General features: G+C 49.1%; 1 protein-coding gene across 4 annotated transcripts in view; it reads left to right on the forward strand.

Annotated features, from left to right (window-relative positions):
* Carpa (Carbonic anhydrase-related protein A) overlaps nucleotides 1–26581 on the forward strand; it is a 416930-nt gene that overhangs the window by 374462 nt on the left and 15887 nt on the right. For all 4 annotated transcript variants that reach the window (XM_076898208.1, XM_076898218.1, XM_076898226.1 and 1 more), the window contains exons 5-6: nucleotides 7567–7758; nucleotides 24871–24966. In XM_076898208.1, coding sequence (XP_076754323.1) covers nucleotides 7567–7758; nucleotides 24871–24966 — 288 coding nt within the window. The remainder of the gene's footprint in view (nucleotides 1–7566; nucleotides 7759–24870; nucleotides 24967–26581) is intronic.

The raw sequence follows: 26581 nt of genomic DNA on the forward strand, positions 1-26581 counted from the left end.
CGGGAACGATACCCTGCCCGGTCGCCGGGCGTGGGATATTGAAATGTTGGACGGAATTAAAAATTCACGCGCGGAAACGGCTCGCCGGCGAATTTATCTCGCCCACTCGCGGGCTCCTTTAATGCTGAATGTTTCGTTGAATTATTTAAATTGTGAAAATCCGATTCGCACTATCCGATGCTCGAGAATTATTCGATGGTGCTGAGAGTGTTTGTATAATTGACAACGTATCGCGTGCCCGCGATAATTTCTTCTCGAAAAATATACGCGCGCGAGAAACGATCCGCGATTTCAGCGTCGATTCGCGTTTCCGCATTATTTTCGTCGCCGTTTCGTAAGTAAATCGTTGCCATTAAACGCGCGCGCGGCCGTGAAATTCGAGGAGCCATTCGTTCGACGGCTGTGTATCTCGCGTTTCGACGGGCGATATCGATGCACGCGAGGAGGGTGGAAAAATAAAGGGGGCAGGCAGAGAAGCGGAGAACAGCAGCCAGTAAAAATACGACGGCGAAGCCGTGGTACTTGGTGGTTCGATGATTAAACGAACTCGTCGGTTTCCCCTTTCGCGGGAGACCTCATTGTTCGCAGCCAGCTCGTAGAACCGCGGGACTTCAAACGGAACAGTGGCGCGTCATTTTCAAGTTTATCAAACAATAACACTTGCCGTGGTAGCTTTCGTGCAAACACTCGTTGCAAGCCTTAAAGTCTCGGCTTCGTTCCGAGTATTTCCTACCCCGCGATCCGTCCACCCCCTCCTGTTTCTTCCCGCGCTGGCTTCGTTTCCGCCTGCGCCACTCCATCATTCGCGTTGTTACGATTCTTCTGCGATTCTTTCTGCTCGCGAACCGCGATACGTTCGAGCTTGAGACTTTTGTTTCTTTCTCGCGCCGCCCCTCGAGTTTCGCGTTGATGAAATAATTGGAACGGTTCCCGGGAATATTGCGTGCCACGGATCGTTGCTCGAACTACCCCGTTCCACCGATTTCCGTTTATTAGATTCCATCTGTCCGCGAAATATAACGCGTGTTAGAACGACGCGTTGAAGGAAAACCGAGCTCGAGTGGAAAATAGGGGATAATCGTAGGGGTAAAGAGTGGTCCTTTTTCAGGAGCGCTGTGCACGGTCGATTGTCTAGGTTAAACAACGCGCGTGACACCGGGTAACAGGCGCGAGGCGAGGGAAGACGCTCGAGATCGCTCCCTTTGGCCGCTTTTGTGCCCTCGGGGACGGAGGTTGGAGAGCGAGTGGGTTCGAGGGTGGACCAAACAATGAACAGTCCCGGTACGTGGCTCGTTTCGAAGCGCAGAATGCATCCGATGAGCTCGCCTCGTGAGAACGCGGCTACTTGCGCCTCGGAAAGATTGACTCCGCGGGAACGTTGGCGAGAGAGAGGGGTGGCATGGCGGCGGAGAGAGACAGAGGGATGAGCAAACGATCCCCCGGGTACGCGTTTAAACCTTTTCACGGGCATTTCCGTGGAAGGCACTTTGTGTCCTGCCCGACAAATTCGAACTATGCGCGTTTCTTTCCGTGCCAGCCCCCGACTCACCCCCGCGCCGGCCTCGACGAAACACTCTGCATAAAGATGAAACGTTCCTCGTGGAAATTCCACGGGAATTTCGCTCGACCGTCTTCTCGTTTGGGAAGTTGCGACCAAGAATTCTCGAACGCTGTGTAAAACTTTCTCCGTTTTTTCTTTCTTTTCTTTTCCTCGCCATTGGCTCGTTCGAATTTCGTGGGATTCAAGTCGGCTTTGATCGTATTTTTTATCGGACGCTTCGCTTTCCCTCGAATCTACCCCTACGCGTATGGCGAACTTGGCGTTTCTTAAAGCAAATGGGACGTTGAATAATTTTTTCGAGTAATCGCTCTCGAAGACGGTGATCGTAAATTTTTGGCCATTATTGTGTGTAGCATTCGGTACCGTCGTACCCTCGCGAGATGGCAAATTATCCTTGGATTATTAATGCGGCAAGTCTCGCGTGTCCGCGGAATTAATGGGCTGTTTAGAATATTAATTTCTAAGGAAGTACCGCGATACGGGCCCAAATGGATCTGGCCTGACGCATCCCCGTAATGTAACTATTAATCTTCCGGGTAGAAGCGTGCATGTGCGCGGCCGGGAACCGCGCTCGACAAAGGGCAAAACCTTGATAACCATAACTTGTACCGCTATATTTCGTTCCGTTCCGGTTTCCACTCTTGCGTTCCCCGCCACGGATCTCAGTTACAACTGGCAAGAGAATTTTGTCGAAGATTAACAAGACGATCCCCTTCCTCGCCATCCTCGTCATCTCGCACAAATTATTAACAAAATATTCCTCGAATTAAACTACGATCCAATAATCCTAAAGGGATAACGAAACAGAGCCCCAAAAGACTCGCGACTCCAGTTCGATTAAACGTCGATTCGCAACCCTGTTACTCGCCAGTGGGCAACTTGCGAGCAGCTGAGGCGACGAGAAAAACCGAAACCGGAAGTGTCGTTAACCATGGCGGGCACAAACCACGGTGACGTCGCATCTGTCGTCGACGCTACTTAAGCGACGCAACGACCAGAGTCTTCCGCCCGCCGATCGACCCTCCTATCGAGGGTGCGAGAGGGCCAGAAGAACGCCGGATGGGCGAGGAAGGACGCCGCGCGAGGGATGGCTGGCGCGGCTCCTGAATTTATACGGCGTTTAACCCGGTTTAAACTTTGGCACTTAAATTAAACAATAGGACCGCGCCAGCGACGACTACCCCAGTCGAACGTACGTCTTTGGCTGAGCTACCCCCCTCGTCCTCCTGCTTCCGGTCTTTCGATCCAACCGGCGCGTTTCCACGTTACTGCGACCTACCCGAGCTAGCGTCCGTCGTTCGTTGCACGGCTCCGACATTGTCGGACAGAGCGTAATTTCGAGCGATCGGAGACTGAAACGTTTTCAAGGGGATCCTAATTCCTCGCTTACGAGGCAAGATCCGCGGAACGTTTGGACTTCCTGTCGTGCGGATGGCACCGTACGAATACGGAATCGCGACGATGGCAGGCAGTAGCGGGTAGGCTTCGAAACGTCGGGTCAGCCTCGAGGTTTATCGACTTTCTGTCTCCACGTTCGGCTTTTCGATTTTGCCATCGGCAAAATTTCGATTTATCGAAGAGACAGAGTTGCGGATGTAGCAGGGATCAATTATGTGTAACTTTCCGCGGTATTCCAGGTGGTACGATCGAATATGATGCATGGTAGGATCATTGCCAGGGTTGCTACTGTGCGTTGCAATTTTCTTTCGCTCGCGTAACCACTGAACACATTCGATTCGCGAGTATTTTCACGGCAAGATACTCCCACGACCAATAACACGCCTCTGGCGATGGTATCCGCCGAAACAGGGGGTGGAATTGTTACTTACAATTTATTCGAAAGCACCATCCATAACCTTCCGCATCCTTGTCTAGTTAAGCTCACCCCTATTCTACCTCCGAGCGACCGTCCGACCGCGCACGGATCCATTCAGCTCGCTCGCGTGGAAATACACGAGCTATCCCATTTCCCCTGTACGTCTGACCATACGAGCCCCTGGTTCCACTGGTCCCGCCGATTTCAACTTGGATCCGTCCGTTGCTCGATCGCCCAAGCTGTATCAATATCGTCGCGATGCCCGCTAAACACTCGTCGAGAGCTCGTGCAAAAGAATTCGTCGTCCGATTTGTATTTCATTCGACGTTCACTCGAAGGAGGACAAAAATTCGAACGCAGCCCGGGAGGAGAATAACGCGAGCCTCGAAACGGTTCGCCACGGTGAACCAGGTCTCGTTTACTCAGGGCAGAACGCGACTCTTGAATAAACGCGCGCCATTGTTCCAACTCGCCCCTTACTTTTTCCCTGGCGAAAGAGAATTTTCTTCGACCCCGGGCATTGTCCGCGAGCTGACTCCTCGCGCTCGAGCAAACACGGAGTTCCAAGGTGCACGCGCGTGGCCCCTCCTGGTCCTACCTCGTAGATCGACTGTATCGTTTTAGTTGCCGGTGAACGCGAGCCAATTATGCGAGGGCGCGATTAATTAGAGAAAGCTGGAAAAGAGAGGGCACAATGGCGGGTAAACGAATTAGGACGGAAAGTTCCGGGACAGTTTCGCTTTGTTTGTTAGCCGGACGGCGTTACGAGAAGTTACGTCCCGCTTTCTGAAATAAAGCCAGGGACGACTATGAACAATGCTTGCTTCGAAAAATAGCTGCTCGCGTAACGTCACTCTGCAACCCCCTAATTGTACATCCTGGCCGTTAAAAATCGTCACTACACGGTGACTGAGTCTCAGACAGCGTACGAACCGCTCGTCCCCCATTACAATGCGAGAGACAATCGAGAGAATGCCTCGAACCGTCAAAGAGCGAGGGAATCCCAACGTCGCGCCCCCTGCGAAGACACATCGATCGCGCGAAACTTTCCTTTGATCCCCCCGAAACTCGGCTGAAAAGAAGCTTCGCCAGCCGCATTAATCACCGATGCGCCGATGAAGTTCGCAACGAGGAGAGGAAGGAAGTGAGGAAGGAATAGGAAGTCCTCGTTCGCGGTACGTCCTCCGTCGCGTGGCGTTCATCGTCTCGTGAATTTTCCAGCCACCGGGGGTGAATAAAACCGGCGGCGATATTGGACGGAGAGGGTGGCGAGGTAGTGCACAGAAAGAGAAAGAGAGAGAGAGAGTGAGTTCGCGATGACGATTGTTCGCGGCGAACGATTTCCTTCGCGTCTTCCTCGAGGAAGTAGGCGGACGAGCGCAAAAGGTCGTGCCGCGGACGGTGAACTTAGGGGGTGCGCGCGGAAAAGAACGATGGGGACGAGCCCTTTGTGCGAGCTTGGCCTCGCTGAACCACCGCGGCTGCCTCATTGATCCAAGTTCGAAGTTGGAAGCGCGAGAATGGGGTGGAAAAAAAAATGCGAGAAATACGGGATGGTGAATCAACCGACGCCTCCACGTGCGAAGATTATCGGGCCATTGGTGTATTAAATGGCGCGACGGGGTGCATCTTTTCAGTCTTCCGGTGCGATGGCTCCGCGTGGAAGCGTAGAAAGTTTGGCCACGGATAATCATCGCGCGTGGTCGCGTATCTCGTCTGGCTATCTGTCGGTGGGCCGGAGAAATCCATCTATCGGGTATAACGAGTTACGCTGCTCGATGAGTTACGTTGGCTCTTGTCGCCCGCCGATTTATTTCCGCAAAGAGAGACCTGTACGGGACGATGGGGTGGAAACGGCTAGCCCGGCGAGATTTATTCAGGATACCCCATGAATTTTTATCCGAACCCGATATTCCCTCGCCGCCTTAAAACTACCCCATTTACATTACAATTTACAAGCGGAAGCGTCGAGAATCGCGGGAGGACTTCACACGAAACGGAGCGCGGCGAAGCGGAAACGGCGACGTATTTAATGGTGGAAGAGAGAGTGAGAGAGTGGGGGAGGGGGGGAAGGGGGGGTCTGCAGCGGTCGTAGCGGATGAAGTTGGCCGGAATAGAGCTCGGAAATCTATTGCAAAATAATAAGTTATCTGCCGGCGACTTTTGCCGACGTGTCGTCCGCGGCTGGTTTCTCCCCGAGGTTACCTCATTATTTCTAACTGATGACGCCATAATTCAGCTTCTCGCGACGTACAAGAAAATGGACTTCTCGGCCCCGTCTTGCTCCTCGTCGGATCCCTGGCGTCTGTCCCTATCTGCTCTGTCTCTCTCCTCCTCCCCGTGCGCGCCTCGTTCGTCTTTCTCTTTCGTGCACACGCTCGCTCGTCAGAGGTAGAGAGAGAGAGAGAGAGAGAAAGAGAGAGAGTAAGAGAGGACGCGACACGATGCACAGTGTCTGGGCTTGCTATTCCGTCCAATTAAATGCCTAATCAATTATCCACCGCTGGGGGACGAGTTCACGCCCTTTCTTGCTCGAAGCCCCCGAAACACGTTCCCCGTGGTTCCGTCAGCCGCCTGCCGCGAAGAAATTACCAGGGTATCAAGGGGATCAGCGTGGCCACCTTCGTAATTGGCCTACCGGGTCGCTGGAATTCGTGGAAGGCCGGATTCGTGTCGCGAACACGTGAAACACGGTTTCTTCCCTTTAACGGGGGTGTCGGGACGCTATATACCCGTCAACGTGTAATTCGCCAACGATCCAGAGCAACGTGACAAGAATAACTAAAATTCACAGCGTTTTATACTTTCATATATATATATATTCAAAAGATGCGAGCATTCGAGTCGCGAGCGATTTCGCTGGTCTGAGAGATCCGACGAACGCCTGGCGCTTCCGATGCCCCGCTAATTAAGAGAGACGCGCGCGTTTCTGCGCCGCGGAAAAGGCCAAAGATGAGATCCGCAGAGTCCAAGACAGAGAGTCGCGTGGATGGGTAATTTTGAAATTGAGGGCGAAATTCAGTAAAGCCTTGAGCGTGCGCAGCCTCATTCAGCGGTCTTGCGAGGCAAACGCGAAATTAACGCTTTGTACGCGGTCCCGAGACTACGAGACACCGCGATGTAACGCCGGTGTATGGAGGCGCTGGTTCATTAACTTCGTTACAAAGAACTCCCCTCATTTTCGCCGCCACCGTTCTCGCGGTTTCGAGCTCGTCCTGTAAACATCATCGACGGTTAAAGTCTCTGTCGGCGGCTGAGAAAGCTACGAATTTCTCGAGCAGACGACAATAACGAAACATTAACGAGAGTGGTGATGTCTCGAGACACTATCGTTAGTAAACCATGACAACGAATTTCTAGTTGGAAATAAAATTTCGCCGTGATTAGATGATATTTTCGCGGGAATCGATTCGCGGGAAGGTTTATCGAGGACCGTTTAATCGATCGTTAATTCTTGGCCGAATTAGAGAAAACCAGCGCAAGCTGGCCGGAATTTCGCGGCACGGCGATCGTAATTCAATGGACGCCGGTGGATTGAAATTTTCCGTTGGATAACGGCGATTTAAATGAAAATGATTTAGCGCGCCGCGCGTAACACACGATAATTGCGTTTCGCACGAGACTTAATAGAGTTACGCTATTTTTTTAATCATACACCTCGCGCGCGCGCACGCGCTACCTGCCGCGCCTATCCCTTGAACGCGGCGGTTTTTTTCAGCGCGACTTTTATTCATCTTGATGAACGGGAAACGCGATTCGTAATTACGCTTAATGCGAAACGAGGAGGAAAAAGAAAACGTGTTTAACGCCCGCGTTCAGTTTTATTCGCGAGCGAAACATCCGCGAGGGAATTTCCGCCGCGAAATTATCCACGTCGCGGTGCCGGCAATGGATTTATCGGATCGTCGACCGTGGAATGTTTCGCGCGTGAATGAACAAAGGAAAATGTAATAAAGCGCGCGTATTTACGTCGCGGATAAGAGAAATCGGATGGCGAGAATCGGAGGGTGCAACGAATTCGTACAACAGTCAAGTTCAGGGCGTCGATGGCGCGCCGCTGATTCTTCCGCCTTTCGGACTCGCAGCTACTGATCGAATAATACACGTTTTCGTATCGCCTGCGAGTCTGGCTGCGAGAGATGATTTTTGCGAATATAATGGAAAAGGCTTCGATCAATTTCGTTTTCAGGTTTCCGGACATTTGCACAACACCGGACAGTTCCTGGTATTCAGAGCGGATCGCGAGGCGAAGGTACGAGTCAATATAACGGGTGGCCCGCTCGCCTATCACTATCAATTCGAGGAGATCTATATACACTACGGTATGGATAACGATCACGGATCGGAGCATCGCATCAATAACTACGCTTTCCCGGCCGAGGTGAGTGAAAACAGTTTACGAAATTCAACACCTGACCGCGACCGTGTCTCGTTTCGCGGGGGCGACTTTGCCGTTGGGGGTGAAAAAAAAAAATAACGTCGCACCGCCGTTCCGCGGGAAATTTTCCCGAGGGGAATATCTCTGTTGTCGAAACAAGATTTCGTCCTCTGAATTGCGTCGTTCGTGCCGTTCGCAAAAATTTGAATCCGCTGTTTTATCGCGGAAAAACGCGCGCTGAAGAACGTTTAACAATTCGCGAGTGAAACCCGCGGCGGGGCGCGGTGAAATTTTGCTAACAATTTCATGGCGGATGACTGAAAAGTGCAACACGGAATTTAATATCCCAGACCCACCGATGGGACTTGATAAAATCCACCTACGAAAGAACTGGGGGAAAAAACAGTGAGGGGAGAAACAGAAGGAAAATAGAGGAAAAAACGATACCGTGTCACTTGGTAACGAAACAAATCTGGTTCACGGTGATATCTCTTTTTAATCCTATAACGATAAAGAGTAAACAGCGAGAAAGGAAAGCGCGGCGAATGAAAAATAAATGGACGAAATTAGCGGCAGTAATTTTAGCATACCGTGGAAGATTATTCAACGAGCGGGAATTTCGAACTCCCTGAATGTTTCATCGGCCCGATATGGACCGTCCTTCCGTCTAAAATCCGTTACAGTCTCCCCTGCCTTTTGATTATATATTAACACAAGAGCCCATTTCCGCGATGATTATTTTCTATGGCTCGAGGTTACTTTTTTTTTTCCAAATGAATACTCCCGTGTCCCATTTTCGCCTCGTATCGGAGGGTAAATTAAATTGGTTCTCGCTTTCATTTTCGAACCAGTGACGCCCGTTGAAACGAACGATTGTCAGTTTTTTGCCCGCTTACTTTCTTTGCCCGTTGCTTAATTCGATTTTTTCAAGAGCGGTTCTGTTTGGCAGATTTTAGAATGATTCGAACAAAGTTAAACAAATCATCCACTCGATTCGATTATTATACGCGTATATTGCGTTACTCGTAAGGCTATATTGGTCCCTCTCGAAATTCAAATCGCAGATTCACTCGATGATCAGACTCATCGGTGAATCATGGATAGGGTTAAGAGAGCAGCGAGCTGACGTGCGCAGTTAATCGAAATTAATCACGAGGCCGACTTCGTGACGAGACAAATTAAACATTCGTTAAACGCGACGTGACGATGACCCAATTAACCGCGGCCTGCTCATCCTGCCGGCAAGCGGAACCCTCTCCACGTGCGACCCAATTCTCCCCTTCTGGACGTCGAAAGTACATCTTTCAGCTGCGTGTCGCTCGTCCTCGACGATTTCTCGATTTTAATTAGTGTCGAAAGCAACGCGCGCGTTTCAACGGATCCTCCATCCCCACTCCGTTCGCGAAGAGTGAAAATTTCCATTCTGGAATTAACCTTGGGTTCCTTCGAGACTGGGGGGTTGGCATTTTTTCATTTCTGAAACGCGACTTCTGGAGCTCGACACCATTATCGCAGCGTCGTTTCATCCCTTTGAATCGCTGTAACATCGACTAATTCCGCTCGATGTTATTCTAAAACTCTATTCACGGCGATAATAAACGAGGAACAGGCACTAATTACACAGCCGCGTATAATATTACCATTGCTTGATCCGGCGTACTACCACTATTCATTTCGATAAAATTTAATATCGGATTCTCGTCAGAATTCCAACGAAAGCAAATACGGCGCCGCGCGATTAAATCATTCCACAAAAATTCCCCGATATCACGTCGAACCCTTTGCTCGCTGAAAGCCGATATCATTTTTTCGTTCTTTATCAACCTGTTCACTTTAATGAACTCGCGCGGCGAGGAATTTCGACCGTGTAACTTTCATTATCAGCGACCAAAAATAAGATGCGTCCTGACTATTACACGGGTTACCAGAAAACTGTTGAAGAATAAAATCGATAACTAAAGACAAGACAAAAATGGCCAGTTGATTCGCTTCGCTAGAAGAACACATGATCGAGCGGATACACGTACGGATACAAACGAGATGCGATAAAAAATGATTCGCAGGAGGACAAACACGTTCATCTCACCGTTAACCCGTCTCCGCAATTAAAACGCGTTTAAATCACCGCCGGTGGTGGCTCGATGGAATCATAACAAAACCGTGACGCGTACGCGATAGCGCGCGTAGATGTTCGACGGCGCGGGTCGCGCGAGCCGAAAAACGATTATTTTCGATTCGACGCGGCTGCGATGCGGCCGAAATCGATTGGAAGTTAATCGAGCACATAATTCAGCGGCAACGCCGCGTGTTTACGCGCGGCAAATCCGAGATCCTGCACGCGAGCAGGTGCGAGCGGGGACGCGGCGCAATCAGCGGCCGTGCTTGCGGCCCGCAGCTGCATCCATTTCCAACCCACGTCCCAGGCCATCCGCCACCGCGACTCTCCTCTTCCCGCTTTTTCCAACGCGCCGCCGGTTTTTCGCCACCGCCAAAGCGTGTAACTCTCCCTGACGAATGAACTGGCGGACTCGTGCCGTGCTCGCGGAATGATAAATTCTGAACGCTGCGTCCGTGCGCGCTCCTATCCGTGAACGTGTGAATTTCGTCCTCGAGACTGATGAATTTACCGGGGAAATGTTATTAATCGATTTTGGAATTCTGGAATCGAGGCGCGCACCTTTTTTCAGCGTTATACACAGTTGGATATTTAGCATCGGGGTGAAATTCATTTCCTCGAGTTGTCACTGCTTTTATGTTACTGCTCGAGGGGTTGGCACCTTGAGGGTTGAAAGAGTACACCTTTCGATCTTTCATCATCGCGTTTCGAATCGATGATCGTCTCTGACGATCGTTTCGAACGCTCGACTTCCTCCGAGCGAAGGACGCGCTCGACTTTCAGTAGCGCGAGTCAACGAAATCCGTTCACGGCGGTGTAAATCAATCATAAACGACGCGTCTGGCTCCGCTAACACGAGTGAACGTTTCGCGATAAATTTCGCTGAACGACACGGGCTAGCGTATACCGATAAATCTCCGGTAATGCGAGTCAATAAACACCGAGTCATTAACGATTCCAATAGCAAAAGACAACCTTGAATCATTAACTATCGATGGGAGTGCATGTTGTAACTGAAACGCGTGGCGTGGCATAATAATCCCGGGCTTATCGCGCGCATACATCACTCTGGTACGCTACCACGTTTAATCTTTTCCATTGGCCGCGCATCCGGTTGACCAATTTTTCATCGCCAATGTTTATCGCTAAATATTTTCATTCAACTTTGTCGTTTTTATTAGCGCGCGCGTGGCTTGCCAATATTAGCACTACATCACCAGTAATGGAAACGGTACTGGAAAAAAGAATGTAAAAGAAATGTGCTTTGCAGGGTGGGATCGAGATAGACCTTGAAACAGTAATGGCCGGAACCGATCTATGGAAAAGTGGCGGTAATTGCTTCTAATCGCAATAGCGATGGATCATGCCAGGCTGCGGCAAATTACGATTAAAAATTACCCTGATACACGAGCAATCTTCTGAATTAGTAGTTATCTGTAATTGTTCGACGTGCGTGTTCTCAAAGAGATTCAGGCGGATCCATTTAGCAACGGGAACAAGGGCAAGCCAATTTCACGACCCGCTCCGCTAAGACCGCTCTCCATTCTTCGTGTTCTAATTATTCTTCCACTTACGCACGACAACTACCAGCGACCTGCGCTACTAGAATCGTGGCGCAACGAAAAATACATTAATTACCTCGTTCCTTTTCCAGCTGAAATCCGTAACGTAATTCCATCAATTTCGAGCGTCATCGCAACGGTATTTCAAATAAAGTATTAGACGCTGCAAATCGCCCGAAACGTTCGGATATTTACGGAGAACAGTGTACACGAGCCGCAGCGCGCAATGAACGCGGTTAACAACGCCGAAATCAATTTAATGAATAAAATGGTACACGTTTTACGGTCTGTTGCACACGCATTTTCCACGTGTGTTCTTTTTTTGTTGTCCACCCCTCGCCTTCCGCCGCTGTCCTTTTTTTTATTGTTGTTGTTTCTGGTTTCACCAGGAGGGTAGATCATTCTGACGGCAAACACAGTGGCCCCGTCGTCGTTTAATTGCAAATAAAATTTTAATCCGGAAAGAGATTGCATTGATTCCCCGCGTAAACTGTCCCGCGATTTCCATTTTTATTCGACTAGGAGGCCGTGCATATCCGCGCCGCGAATCGATCGCCGTTCGAATGCGTGAAACGGGGCCGGCTGAAAAGGGGGCGAAGCGAAAACGTCTACCGTTCGACGTTTCGGCTCGTTGACGGTGTAAACGGGATGGAAAGAGTGAGTTTTCGTATGACAGATGGAATCGAAACGCCACAATTAAACCGACGTATAAACCATTGGCCTGGTATCTATTTTCCAGCTACCCCCTCCCCCTTCGTTAACAAGCCACGTACGTTCGACAAATATTTAAACACTTAAATCGTTCGGCTGGATGCTCGTAATCAATGAACAGCAACACTTTAACGTTAAACCCTCGAGCGATAAATTCATCCATATTAAACTGCAAACCGACACAAATTTAATCTCGCCGTTGTTCTCCATTAAAACATCATCGACCAGCGCAGGCGAGCACATTTTTCATACACGCCACACGGGCCCTCGAGCACCATACGCGATGGATCGTCCATCGATCGCGATCAATAATTAATCGACAACAATGGGCGGCGTCTGTCCAGCGCCACGACCATAAATCCGTGACTCAGCCCGGCCCCAGGGCTGCGTGGACATCCGGTCCAGGTGCTGGGACAAGGAGGGACCATTCGAGGAGCACTCGAGGCACTCCATCAGCTCCTTCTCGAGTAGGCTTTCGGCATCAAAGCGGCTCGTCGCTCAAACATGCCGGTAATGGTTCAGTCTCGCTCGAGTGCCGCGGCTGTGGGAATCTCCTTGTCCTCCTGCCAGCCCTTTCAAACAGACCACTCTTCCCCCCGTTCCGTGATCCCGCAGACACCCTCTGTCTCCTCTCCTATCGCTACTACTCTCTCTCTCTCTCTCTCTCTCTCTCTCTCTCTCTCTCTCTCTCTCTCTCTCTCTCTCCTTCTTTCGACGTCTTTCCGCGTTTTCACTCGCGCCCTCTTCGTCGCCACGCTCTCGTCATCCCTCGAGAGGGACGACCCCGTCTCGCAATTACTCTGCTCGATGTTTTCGCGTACGTCACCCCTGCGACATCCAGCGACAGTGTTCGTTTCGAGTATTGATTTTGGATCCATCCTCGCGACACGGCTAATTATTTAGTCAACCCCTCGAGGAGCCGGGGATTAAGATTGCAATTACTTTTGAAGATTAAATCGACCAAGACGGATATCGTAAGTACGTTATAACGGGAACTTTCGCCGCGACGGACTGTACTGGACGGACTGTATACTCCATTACGGAATTGTGGGATTATAACTTGGGCTCTAACCTGGTTTCGGTTCTCATAGCGCAAAGCGACCCAGCTCGTCGTTCCCATATCGTCCCGATAAACCTGGTTAACCCGTTCCGTTATCTCCTATCCATTACGACCGCCATAATCTGTTCTTTCGTTCCCGTCCACCGTGTGGATGTAACCTTTATAGAATTCCTCCGTGGAAATCGATGCTTTCGAGGAGAAACGCTCGCGAGCGTTGCGTTCAAGCTGGCAGTTTACAGCTTTCGTTTCGAACGCGAGAATCTGGATTAATAATCCAATTCGGTTGTTAGAAAGAACACGAGGGTTTCCATATATAACGGAACAGGGGCCATTTGTACATAGCTACGGGCGAACTGAATCTCGACTCGCCAAACGAAGGGCTCGAAGTCGATTTCCGGCGACGTTCCCTCGTCCTTTCAGCCACTACAAACAAAACCCTTGAAACGTTTCGAAAATGAGAAACAACACAATGGCACCATTGGACAAGTCTTGGTCTTGAAAATTGTGTTCTCTGGCAACGAGATACAAATTTTCGAATAAACTTTCTGTACCTACTGTATGCCATTCTTGTTTGCAGTTTCGTAGGAATTGGCCATGGCCGCGGTGGAGGTCCGCGGAGACGCCCCTTTGACGTCGGTCAGACCGATTATCGTCTCTGTTTGCTTTAAATCGCGAACGCTCCTATCAAAAGCCCGTTGATTGGAATTGAACAAAAATGCGAGCTGGATCTCGCCGTTATCGCCCTCCCGTTTATCATCTTCCTCCCCGTTCAGTCGCGTCCAAAGCACACGGGGTTACCGATCCGCGAGCGAGGCCTCGAAACAATTGGTTTTTGCAATATTTCGCGTTCCCATTCCCATTTGGTAATAGAGTCCTCTGGAAATGTATAATAGCCTCCACGTTCCGAATGATTTTCGACGAGAGAATTAACCTGGCGCAATCACTGCCGCCATAGTATCGACCATTCTTAACATCTGTCGACCCTCCCGACCATCCCTTCCGTTCTGCGATCGTTTCGTCCGCTTTGCGCGGGGAAATAAATTTGGAAAATTATTATATTCCAAGACACCGCGCGTACAAAAGATTTTGATGGGCGAACCGAGCGAATGGCTGGATGACATTAGAGTTTTTCCGTGTCGATACGAAGTGAGCTGAAATTTATTCGCCGACAGATTAAAAACTTGCCGCGTCCGTAAAGATCCATCAATCCATCGAGAGTTAACAAACGGGAATAGTATATGAATACGCTGAATCAGCTACGGAATGGGCAGACCTTTTTACGATCGTTTAAAGCTGAAAGTTAAAATCGATCAGGCCAGTCGAAATCATTCGTTTGAGACAAAAGTGAGGGGGAAAATATGGCGACACCGGGGGCGGGGGTGGAGATGAAAAGGCAGCGAGCTGGTCAAAATATTTGGTCCAATGAAATATTCGTTTCGTAGAAAAATATTTGTTCTAGTTTTCTGTATCTCTCCGTTAAAACAGCAACGAAAACAAATGGAGACACGAACGACCGTGCGTCGAGGCGGAGGGGGTGGAAAAAAAAAAACCCCCGAGAGCATTACTGGGAATCTACGAAACGCGAAATGATCTACATGTGTGCACGGTGTACGTAGTATCAAAACGTTATCGAATGTTGCGAAAACCCTCGAAATGTTTGCAGAGGCACGAACACGGTGGATGATATTCATCCGTGCAAAATACACGACTCGATATCAACCGTGCGCTGGATTTTTCGTCGCCGATAGAACGGCACGATGTGTTACTTAGTTTTTAATAAGTTTCTGCCACGGGACGCCTATTTATTTACAATACGCGTTGCCTTGTCAAGTAATATTTCCGAACGATCGTCCCTAGTTTTATTAATAAAATACCGTCATCGATAAACAAAATTCAGAAATCACAGTGATCCAAAATAAAATTTGACTCAATCTCCACTTCGTACAATTCTCAACTAACCATAATCTCCAATAGAATATTATATATTTTTATTTCCAAAAGCAGACAACGATGTATCAGAAAAATCGCTCCTGTGTACGATCGAAACACTCGCGGGTACGCACGGTAATAAACCATTTCCGGCGTCTGGAGCGAACAGTGACGAAACATGGCCCCGTTGAATTGAAGATCGTTTCACCGTGTCGCGCGACATTATGCTCGGGAACCGACGGCAGACGCTATAACGCTGTAAACGTTATTTACATACCACGAAGCTTTACGGAGAGCGGTGACGACGAAGGTGGCTCGTAAAAGAATACGATCGTCGAATTGAGTACGCGAGTGTGCGACGCGGTGGACTCGTCGGTTTCGGAGGATGGGTTCGGTTAGTGTCTAATATCGCGAGATTAATTTCGTTCGAAGCGTCGTAAAGCCGACGTAAAGCTGGACGATCGATGACTGTCCGCCGCTGATAAATTGCTAGCGCAAGCGTCGCGCGGGCCAATTATGGGGTAACGGTGATTGTCTCAGCGTGGAACAAAATGTAACGATCGAATGGAATCGGGATATCTATTTAATAGGGGTTTAGAATTAAACGGGCTGATTAAAATTGGGACCAAGTTTCTTAGTTGAGTTAGATTAATCCTTTCGACACGGCGTGCTCGTTCGAGTACGACTGGTACTTCACTGATCGCGATGACATTTTGAGTCCAATGGTAAATGTGTAAGTTATTCGAAACGTTAGCTTTGTAAATGAAAAATTTTAACGTATCCTCTGGACGTGATTAATCATGATTCATGGAATTCTGCTACGAATTTTACTAGCTGCTTTAAAACTACCCAACAAGGAATTTACCTAAAAGAGGAGTACTCAGAAAGTACAGGTTGTAGCGGATTTCTCATTTAATAGATGTTCCTCGCGTCTGTCAATCTGTCTGCGGTCGTAGACACTGAATGCTTAAACTTCTTCTCGACTTGAACTCGTTAAAATCCGTACTTCCGTATAAAATAAAAAGGGATTACGAGTTCGCGATAGGGGATGGCGAAAGAAAGAAAGAGAGAGAAAGAGAGAGAAGCGCAGTGAAAAATAAGTGAAATAGTAAGGATGCGGCCGCGAATAGTTACAAAAGGGAAATAAATGATAAGAGGGCGAGAAGGGGGTGGGGTTGAATGGCGTGGTGTGTTTAACGCGGAGGAATGCGGTCAATGGTAAATGCCGGTGACTGGCGTTGATTCATGGCGCATTGAAAGCCCCGGTTGCTGCTCATCGAGAATGCGCCGGCTATAATTGCCGGCCGCACTTGAAGCTTTTCATTACTTCACGGCTCGACGGAGTCTCCATTCGTCGCCCGCTCGCTTTCTCCACGGTTTGATCTCGATTAATACGGGAATCGCGGTGAAAACGTACGATCGTTTTTTACTATCGCGCGCGTACTGCTCCCTATCGTCGCTGTGCTTGCAGGACGTTTTAAAAAACCTAATCGACCGTTTGAAAAATGAATTTTACACGCTCGGAAAATTCTACGATGTGCTAGAGAAAAACGTTCGATGAAAGTGGAAATATTGGACGTTGGATATAATTGTATCGCGTTGCATGCGATAAGAGGAAACTAGGCTGATTCGATCAGGTGGATAACACTTTTTCATTCGCCAACGTGGCGGTTTTCTGTAGTGTCAGGTGCATCGCCTGCGTGGATGCGGTAAGACGAGCCGTCGAATCCGAAAGTCGGCACCTACGGCCAGGGCAAGTAGGTCGAAGAACCCGAGCCAGGTCTCGGTTGTGTATGGCCGGGCGCGAATGAAAAGCTTCCGTGGCCATTCTCGAGGAAATTCCATCAGACACTCGAAATCCTCGGCTCAAGACGCTCCGTCGAACCCGACTTTGTCGTTAAATTCCACCCCTTTGAGGCCACTGGCGAAGCCAGACGTCTTTCTCACGCGTCACCGTGGAATTAAATAATAACCTTGATGGCCCAGACGCGTGTGCGTGGATTCGATGCGAATCGACGGCTAGAACAGCCGTAGAAAAATTCGTAGGATGGATCGTCGCGAACGAACGACGAACTCGTTGGGCGATCGGATCGTAAACGGAGGTTAAGAGAGGGCCGGAGTGAATCGCGAGTGTAATTAGTCGCGTTCCAGGGCACGATGGTCGCGGGCACGAAACGCAGGGTGGCCAATCGATCGGTTAATTCTAGCATCGGGTCCAGAATAGATCAATGGCTATGGAAATCGGCGCTGCGGGATTCTGAGGACCCTTTTGATGGGCGCTGGTATTTGCGAGAACCATGACAGCCGGTATGCCGCAGTAATGGTCAAACAGCGTGCGACGGGATTCGAGTGCTATTATTATGGCACCGGGGAGGACATAAATTGACAGGCATAGTTGGTTTAATTTCTCCGTGTACGTTGCGCAGCGAGAGCAGTGCCGTTGGCGATTGCTTGGCGATCGTTGATGATAATCGTAAAAGATTATTATGTGCGAATCGTACGAGAAAGAGAGAAAGAGAGAGGAAGGTATCAATAACGTATGTGTGTTCATTTAAAAGTCCATAGACCATGGCGAGTTCTTAAAACGTTACCTAGAATGTGTTCCGTATAAAATGTCTATCCGGATTAATTTAGCGTTCAAATATCTTCCCATCAAGTCTAAGGTCCCAGTCACTGTTATTCGAGCTTAACCCAGAGTTAGTTTCAAAGAATAAATTAAGGTAAATTGAAAGAAAGCTGGATAGGTGGAGATCCGTTTAGAGCTAAAACCGGATAACTGCCTTCCGGTGGTCGGCTGCTCTTCACTTGCCGTTTTTCTTCTCGCGGATTAATTTACTCCACTTCCTGGGATCTTAGAACGCGCTGTCCTCGATAAAAAAAATATTATTTCTATTACTGGTACTCTCTACACTCAGTACGATCGCACGCCTGCCCATTTTCTATAAGTATATCATCGATTGTTCCGCGGTCGCTCGCAAACTCGTCTCGTTAGTCCAACTTCGTTGTACACCCGGCCGCGTAAACCACGCTTCCCGTGCTCCGTTCCCACGATTCTTCTTCTCGCGGCACTCGAGGGCGGAACGCGCGGACAAATTCCGCGGGGGCCACCGTGTAGAAGTTAAATCAGAAACGGCGCCGCGCAAATTTGCTTAATTATTCCGCGCAGAACGTTAACCAGTCGAGAGAGCGTGGCCGCGCGTACCTCGTAATTGTAGTGGTCGTTTATAGTTGAACAACCCTCGTCGCGTTGCAATTGTCTGTCGTCAGGAGTGCCACTCTTACTTCCGTTCGGTGTTAAAAGCCCGTCGACTCGAGAACGCCTCGATTTTTTTTCCTAACCGCCCGCCGGGAGCCAGTTTACCCTCCCTCGCGCGAACAGGAAAAAAGGAGCGAGCCTTTGATCGAATCGGTTAGGTCCTTGGGAGACCCTCCTCCCCCCTCTTTCCTTCTCCGTTTCCGAAGAAGTCGACTAATGAATCGACGCCTCCCGCGTTTCTCGCCGTTAAATCGCTGTTTAACGAGTTTTCACCGTCGAAACAATTTACGGAAAGCCGTCCTTTGTGCGGCCCTTCCCGTTGTAACTTTCCGCGGGTGGTCCGACCTGTCGCCCACGGAAAATTGTTCCTGCGAATTCGGTTTTGCTCACGATTGTTCTCGACGAACACCAGTCGATTCTTCCATCCAAAATTTTGGATTCGTCGAGTAATTGGAATACGTTCGAAGAATCGATCGAAAGTGAGTACGTAGCTTCAACCCCCGTCGAGTCAGCAACGCGAACCATCTTAACCCATCAGGATCGCACTTTTTCGCGACTAAAACCAGTTCACCTGTTCGCATCTACATATGAATGTCGAAACGCGAACGAGCGCGCGTATACGCGCATCTACATGTTAATACACTCGCACCCTCGAGCACCAGCGCGCATTGTCGCGTCCCGATGGATGCACAGGGTGGTTGCGCGAGTGTACGCACCACTCGTGAGTTAATATAGCGACGGTGGTGGAGAGTGGAGGAGGTGTGCACGTGGGATTACAGCTGTATATCTATCACTACTGGTATACAGCATTGTGCCAGAAATCCTGACGGTATGCCCATAGGCCGCAGAAGCGTCGTGTCGCGAGGCTGTCGTCTGTAACGCGCGAATTATCCCTTCGAATAGAGAAGGCCGTGGCGAATTTCCAACGAAAGACGAGGTGTGTCTTCTGAGGAAATTGGAGGAGCGAAACAGACGCGCGAGCAATTTTACACAGTCGCGTCGATGAACTTTTCGTAGTGCGAAAGGAATTTTATCGTACATCGATGTATTTGAATTTAGCTCACTGCGAGCTTAATAGTGTCGGTATGTAATATGCAATGATCACGTGGGGTAGCATATTGAGTGGTCTACATCGCTATCCCATAACTCATGAGGTAATCCAAAACATTACATAACGGGGCCTGTTGCAATCCAAGTCACCGTGCTATAATTCATGCCGTGATCCAAGTCACTACGCGAGGGTTCGTGTTGTGTAACCGTTAAGTAACCCAAATTACGATACGATTACCGAGGGACGCTGCTGATTTTCATTTACACCCCTACCCGCGAATACATCCCTCTATCCGGAACGCGAGATCGTGTCGTTCGATTCGACGAAACGAAGCCATTGATTCGATCGGATCGAAATGTCTCAAGGTTCATCCGTTCACTCGACTATCGTGCGAAACCATCGACATTCCTCGCACTCCGTGAAACAAGACGACCAACCGCAATAGTCCCGTAATAATTCCACCGGAGCACTCCGCCAACCCAAACACGAAACCCACCCCCTCCTGCGAAAGGCCAATCCGCCACTCGACAGTCGATCGACACCGGCTGAGAAGAAAACCGCTGAGTCGGCCCTCTTCAAAGAACTCGACGGCCGTTCGAGGGGGTAAGACGAGGGTGGCGCATACATACATATGTAAACGCGCGGCGAACCTCCCTTCAAAGCGATCGACAGAGAAGTGTTTAAAGCGGGCTGATACGCGGCGCAGTCCGCGCTTTCGGATTTGCCACCGGTGTTTCAGCCCGGTGATTATGCTCTAGTGGCGGCGAAGTAGCGGGCGAGGCACGAGGAGCCTCGAGAGACAACCCAAGGTTGGGTTACCACGGGGGGTGAGAGGCAAGGGTTGCCACGAATGGATCCATCCGGCGACTCGTCGAGCGAAGACGCTCTCGGAAGGGGTGGCGCGTCGAGTCTGGCTCTGTGACCGCGCGCGCTCGTGCCGAATCTCGAGTTTCCGGTCGAAGCGAGGGATGCATGGACGGCCGAAGGTACCGTGGATCTTCGTCGAGGACGATAACGAATCTCGATGTCAGTTAGTGGACCGTGGCGGACTCGATCGATCTAACGAGCCAGCGGGAAAAACAGGCAGCCACCAGTTAACGAAAAGCCAGGGGATGGGAGTGTAAACGGGGTCGGTTCCTTTGGGGGTTGCCTTTGAACTTGAGAACGGGTCTAATCTTACGTGGGGTATTGGCTGTTCTTTGATTCCGATTAGCAGATTGGAATTGTACCGTGTTTCTTTGGACCGTGGCGTTCGTTCTGATGAATATCTATCGGCGGTGCAGTGTTCGAATTTTCGTCGTTTGTCTGAGGCAAACGAGCGGAAATTTTCTTAATTGTATATCAAGCGCAGCTCGTAACGAACGAACGGTCTTTTTATCGTTCCTCCGGTAATTTAGTTCGGGGTGTAAGAGACTGGCCTTGCTTCGTTGCGGTTCATACCACGGTTCTAAGCGATGTTACCATCCATCTATCTTTAGGAACTAAGTGATTAAATTCGCTGAATTTCAGCGAGCAAATTGTTCAAACGCGTCGAGCGACCACTTTTCCCATCCACCTACCTAAAACGCGCAACCTTTGCCTCACCTTTTCTCCTCGTCCGCGTTTCGATTTTATTCGGTTGGCGATGGTTCGTTAAAATTTTATCGTACGTTATTAACACCGGCGCAAAATTACGCGGGTCGATCCCGATATCAATAAATTAGCCGCGCCGCAGGACGTTCTAAATTGCATTTACTATTTCCCTGCAGGGCGTTAAACATAGAACTGCCTTCGTAATCGCAGTTGTACTAGGATTTGATTACACTGACTACCTGAAATTTAATTAAATCGACACGCGGCCGCTGTCCTCTTCACACGCGCGCACCATCCCGTTACACTTTTCGATCGCGCCATTTAACAAGGCGCTCATCGTGAAAATTATAAAATTCAATTTACAGTCGGCAGGATTCAATTTGCCTCGATCATTGGCACTTGCGGTTCTTTTTTATCAACCTGACGAAACACGAATGGAGGAAACGAAACCTGACAATGGCAACAATTAATGCTAACTAATAAAAAAGTACCTTCCCGTGTAGCTAGATCAAAACTAGCGCATCTTTTAGCACAGAAATTAGAGAAAATAATTTTCCAAAATTTCCATTATTCTATTTTCATACTTCTACACTCTTGCTGATACACTGATTTCTCGTGTCACGTACGTGTTATTAATAAAAACTACTCCAGGCAAGGCAGAAATAATCTTCCATTCGGAAAAGGACATCTTTTCACTTTTCCACCCTCCAGACGATTTTATGCTTCAACGAATACCACTCTGCAACCCACGCGAAACATCCCCCAACTCGGTCTCTCAAAATAAACAGCAAGAAAAACAACTATTTGCGTCAACATGAAGATAACACGGTCGCCTAAAGCGCGCACACCATACACTTAATTTTCCATCCATTTCGCGTGGCGAGGGTGGCGGAGGGTGCGCCGGGGGAGACCGTGCTTCCGCCTGACGTTCCGCGGAAAAACGAAGGGATAATTCGAAGGGGGTCAGAGGAGAGAGGAGGTGTGGGGTAACACGAGGGAAAAGCCGTGGGGCGCGGAGAGAAGGGAATCCGTGTGGGACGCGGAGGATCTTCCCCCTTTTCCAAGTAGCGCTGGTCGTACTTTGATCAGGCGCACTGGATTTACGCTCATCCTCGCTAGTCTGCTCTGTTCCCTTTCCTCTCTCTCTCTCTCTCACACACACTCTCCTCTCTCACTCTCTCTCTCTCTCTCTCACACACACTCTCCTCTCTCACTCTCTCCCTCTCTCTCTCTCCCTCTATCTGGTATTTCCCTTTCTATTTCACCCTGCTAAGAGTCGTCGGTGTTCGCCAAGCCCGAGTCGCGTCGCAATAGCGCCCGCCGATGTCTTTGAGGCAGAACTCGTCGCGTCGTAGGCATTTCGACGGAGTTGAAACGGCAACGGAAGTGCCGCGGCAATGCTCTTACCGATGGCTGCGCTGCGGGCCCGAAGAAAGCTGGGACGGTGGTTAAATGTCGCCGTTTGATTTCTCGCTGTCGCTCAATTTGCCTCTCCCCACGTCTTTCGAAGGCGTAATTCGGTGCGCGAGTTGTGGTTAATTGCCTTCAAATCGCGGATAATTTCAGTTACCCCTCAGCGTCTCTGTGGATCATTGGCTGAATCGAGACTGCTACTGTTCAGAAACTATTTTTCTCAATTTTCATAGGAATAATCGTTTATCGTCCAACCAAAGAAGAAAATCGACGCGAAACGTGGACGAAATCGATCCGCTCTCGGAGCGTGGGCAAAATTTATGACGAAAAACGTAAGCAGCTGCTCGCAGAGGAAGACAAGGACGAGTGGGAGGGAATTTCGAGAGACGCGATAGTTGTTCGTCGCGACGGTGAATTTACAACTGCAATTTACACGATCGTCTATCGAATATCCGTTCCGACCTCGAGTGAATGGAACAGCCAATGGATCTTAGGTTCTCCGAGAGTAGTCTTGAATCTGATTGAAAACGTTTTTGAGATACGATTTAGGGAACACAACAAAGGGGCTTTCGAGAAGACAGATCATTTTCTTTGCCGGTATCGCGTTCTTCCGGTTCCGTACCGGACGATATTTCGACGATAAAAAATCCTCCATTTCTTTGTGGAATTAAAGTGGAGGTTAAACAATTCTTTATCGTACAACACTTTCTTTATTATTCCCACTATTTTTTGTTTTTCTTTTCTTTTTTTAATTTACTCGCAGTTGCGACGTTATATACGGTTATTGATGTAGCTGCACGCTACACTATATTACTCTTTGTAATTCTTCCGCTTTTCTTTCCTCTTTCATGTTTCGGTTAGATTACATCACCCTTTGGCTCTACTTCGCCCTTACATGTCGATAATACACTTCCCTCTTTGTTTCCTTCTTTTCACGCCGCGCATTCTTTTTCTGGACACGTAAAATACATGTACCAGATAATGAATAAGCAAATAAACCACAATTTTTTCAAATTTTACAAAATAAAAAGATCGGGGGATGAAGAGATTAAAGAATATATGGAAAACTCGTAAAAGAAAGCTTGGAGGATCGCCGTTAACAACACTCCAAGTTATCGTCGGTAGATTAATAATATCGAAGCCGGAGGAGAGGGAAGAAATTTTCTAAAAAATAATATAAAAACTTGGCAATCTCTAGGGGGAACGAATATCCAAAGCGCATCGACGAGTATTTCGTTAATTATTCGATATTAGAGCGCAGTCCTCTTTTTCCTCCTCCCGTTACTCGAACGTTTTATCGGCAGATTTCTTAATCTCGTTGCCGCGATTTCGCCTGGGCAAAAAGAAGGAGCAGCCAGAGGACCATCTACTTCCTTCCGTTTTACGAGGTCAGAGGCTGGGGTGAAAACCGGGGGCCAGCATTCAGAATGCATGGAGGAATCTCTATCGATCGGATATTTACGGAAAAAAATGCGAGCTACAATGAAGCGTTTCTATTTTATCGAAATAAACGCTCCTAATAAAGAGCGTACCGGTACGTCGCGGGGAAAAAGTATCAATCGACCGGATCGCCTCAAGAATTTTCATTACCGTCAAGCGGGTACGCCATCAGGACATCCTCGATTCCGATTTTTACCTCTCCGCACGGAACAGATACTTGCGTGGATATTCGTGGCTATCCACGGTTATTGGTTCCAATAATGCTCGAGAAATTGCGCGCAATATTAACGAGAAGGTGCGAACTAACATTCTTCTCGCTAAATTAATCGCGCGATACCACAAACGTGCAAGTTCCACGCAAAGAAAAAAAGAGACAAGTTCTTCAGAGACGTTCGAATAAAAAATCGCAGATAGCTGAGAAACTCGCGCAACAAATCCCTCCCCGATCCGTGGGATCCAAAATTACTTGACGAGCGCCAGAACACTTGCACCCTGGAAGGGGTGCGCGGAATTAAAGGCCGCGTGCATTCACCCCGTCGAATAGAGTGGAATGAAGGGAAACAATCGCGGCCGCGGCAAAGGCACGAGCTGCTACACTCGCGAGCGAGCGCGAGGAGGATTAATTCTCGTGATGTACGGGATCAGTAGGAAAGGAGGGTTGGCGCGCGAGGGTTGGGCGGATAGAGGGGGCGGAAGGGCCCTTTGAAATCTTTCGACGAATTAATTCATTCGAGAGCGGCGCGAACAACACGCACGGGGCGAAACAGAGGCGGGAGGGCCGCGTAATTTCGGCAAGACGATCCCGTGGCGAGCGTTTTCTACCGGCGCGCGTGCATTCGTTCGGCCACAAAGCGGCCGCGATCAGCGGCAGCGGCACGCGCGCTTCCGCCGGCGTAATTGCAGCCGCGGTAAATGCGGGGACGCGTCGCGATTAAGCCGCGGAATAAATCCTGCCCAGCCCACTTTCTGAGCGGTTCTACCGTGCTCTCTCTCTCTCTGTTCCAGATACAAGTGTACGGCTTCAACGCGGAACTGTACCACAATATGAGCGAGGCGCAGCACAAGAGCCAGGGACTGGTCGCGATCTCGATAATGGTCCAGGTAAGCGGACGGATGTTACCCAGTCTCTTGTCAACAACCTTTGATTATTTTCAATCTCACAATCTCGCCAGCCACTTTCGATCGTGGCTTCGATCGTGGAGATACTTAATTATTTTTTCTAGCAAAAGATTTCTATATTTTCAACTGAATTTATTGGCTGAACAGGGAACAGTATATTCCACCGAAGATCGAGGGCAAGAAAAACGGGAGGGTTGAAACGCAAGAATAATAACCAGAGAAATCTATGTACGAGTCGGCGGATAGTTTCCGCGTTTCGTGCAACTTCGAAATTTGTCCTCGAGTTCGCGAGCCCGGCATCGCGTGTTTACCGTGTCTCCTCGATCGAAATAATTATTCCATCATAATAACGTCGACAATCAAAGATAAGGAAATTGCGAAAGTTACAAATTAGTCCTCCGCGGGAAGAAACTTCGGAACGTTACAGAAACAGTGATTCATAAAACATTCTGCGAAGATAATTAACGGGGTTCTTTTGCGCGCCAACAATAATCTACGCGAACAATTTCCAAATCGAAGAAAAGAAAAAAATTACAGCGATCCCAAATATCGTTTCAAATGGACGATAAATGGGAGAAGAGGATTTAAAAATCCTTATGGCGAGATATAATAATTATTTCGAACTCTGGCGGACAAACATTCGGCAGGTTTTCAGCGGCTGTACGGTGCTTGTTCCCGAGAATAAATTCCAAAGTTTCGAAGGAAACGCTCTGCTTTCGCCAGCTCGTTCCGCCTCGCTCTTATACCCTCGCATTTTCTGCCACCCCAAACCTGACGATCCAACGTCCCCGCTCACCGCTCTCCTACCCTACGTTCTCTTTCCCTGTGAAACCGGCGTTCCGCTAGAAGAAACTGGAAAGCCCGCGATTCTGAGGCAACAAACGCCAGGAAACAAGCGTTTATGCTTCTGATTTCTGGCGCGATAGTTCAACAGAATCGACTGCCGCCGCTTCGCTCGGCCTGTTTATCGAAACATCGACTCGCCTCGAGTCCTGCCTCTCCCCTTCCTTCCTCTGATTATCATTACCGTTTTATCTGTCGAACGAATTGCTCTCTAAACATTCCCAGAGAGCAAACTTTCGCGTTACAACCGTCGAATTTCACGGCTTGGAACATTTGTTTCACTGTTGAATCCAGACCCGACGAATTACATCTGACGCGGTACTTAAAATCGGATAAAATCGCGTGTTTGTTTAGCAGATTCAAAAGAATTTTCTCTACATCCACGATAGACGAGCTAATTGAAAAAAATTGCCTGAAATTGCCTGAGAGTATCGTGGCTTAATTAATACCCTTCGTCAGCCACTCGCGATCAAAAAGCAGCGGCCAGTTCCTCGCTCGCAAGCGTAATTTCCCGGGTACCAACCCCTGAGCCAGGCGCTAATGACACAAAAATTCGCGCGCGCCGATCGTTTCCAAATCATTACCCGAAATCACCGAGACTCGTCCGCCGTGCCAGGATTAACGACGCGTGGACTGTCTGGGAATAACGACCAGGCGGGAGGGATCTCTCGCGAAAAACCGCGGCTGGTTTTCGCGACGGGCCACGCGGTTTGCTTCCTGAATAAATCTCCAAAGTTCCGCGCGGCGAGCCCCA

The sequence above is a fragment of the Xylocopa sonorina genome, chromosome 1 (genome assembly GCF_050948175.1).
Source record: "Xylocopa sonorina isolate GNS202 chromosome 1, iyXylSono1_principal, whole genome shotgun sequence".
Lineage (NCBI taxonomy): Eukaryota > Metazoa > Arthropoda > Insecta > Hymenoptera > Apidae > Xylocopa > Xylocopa sonorina.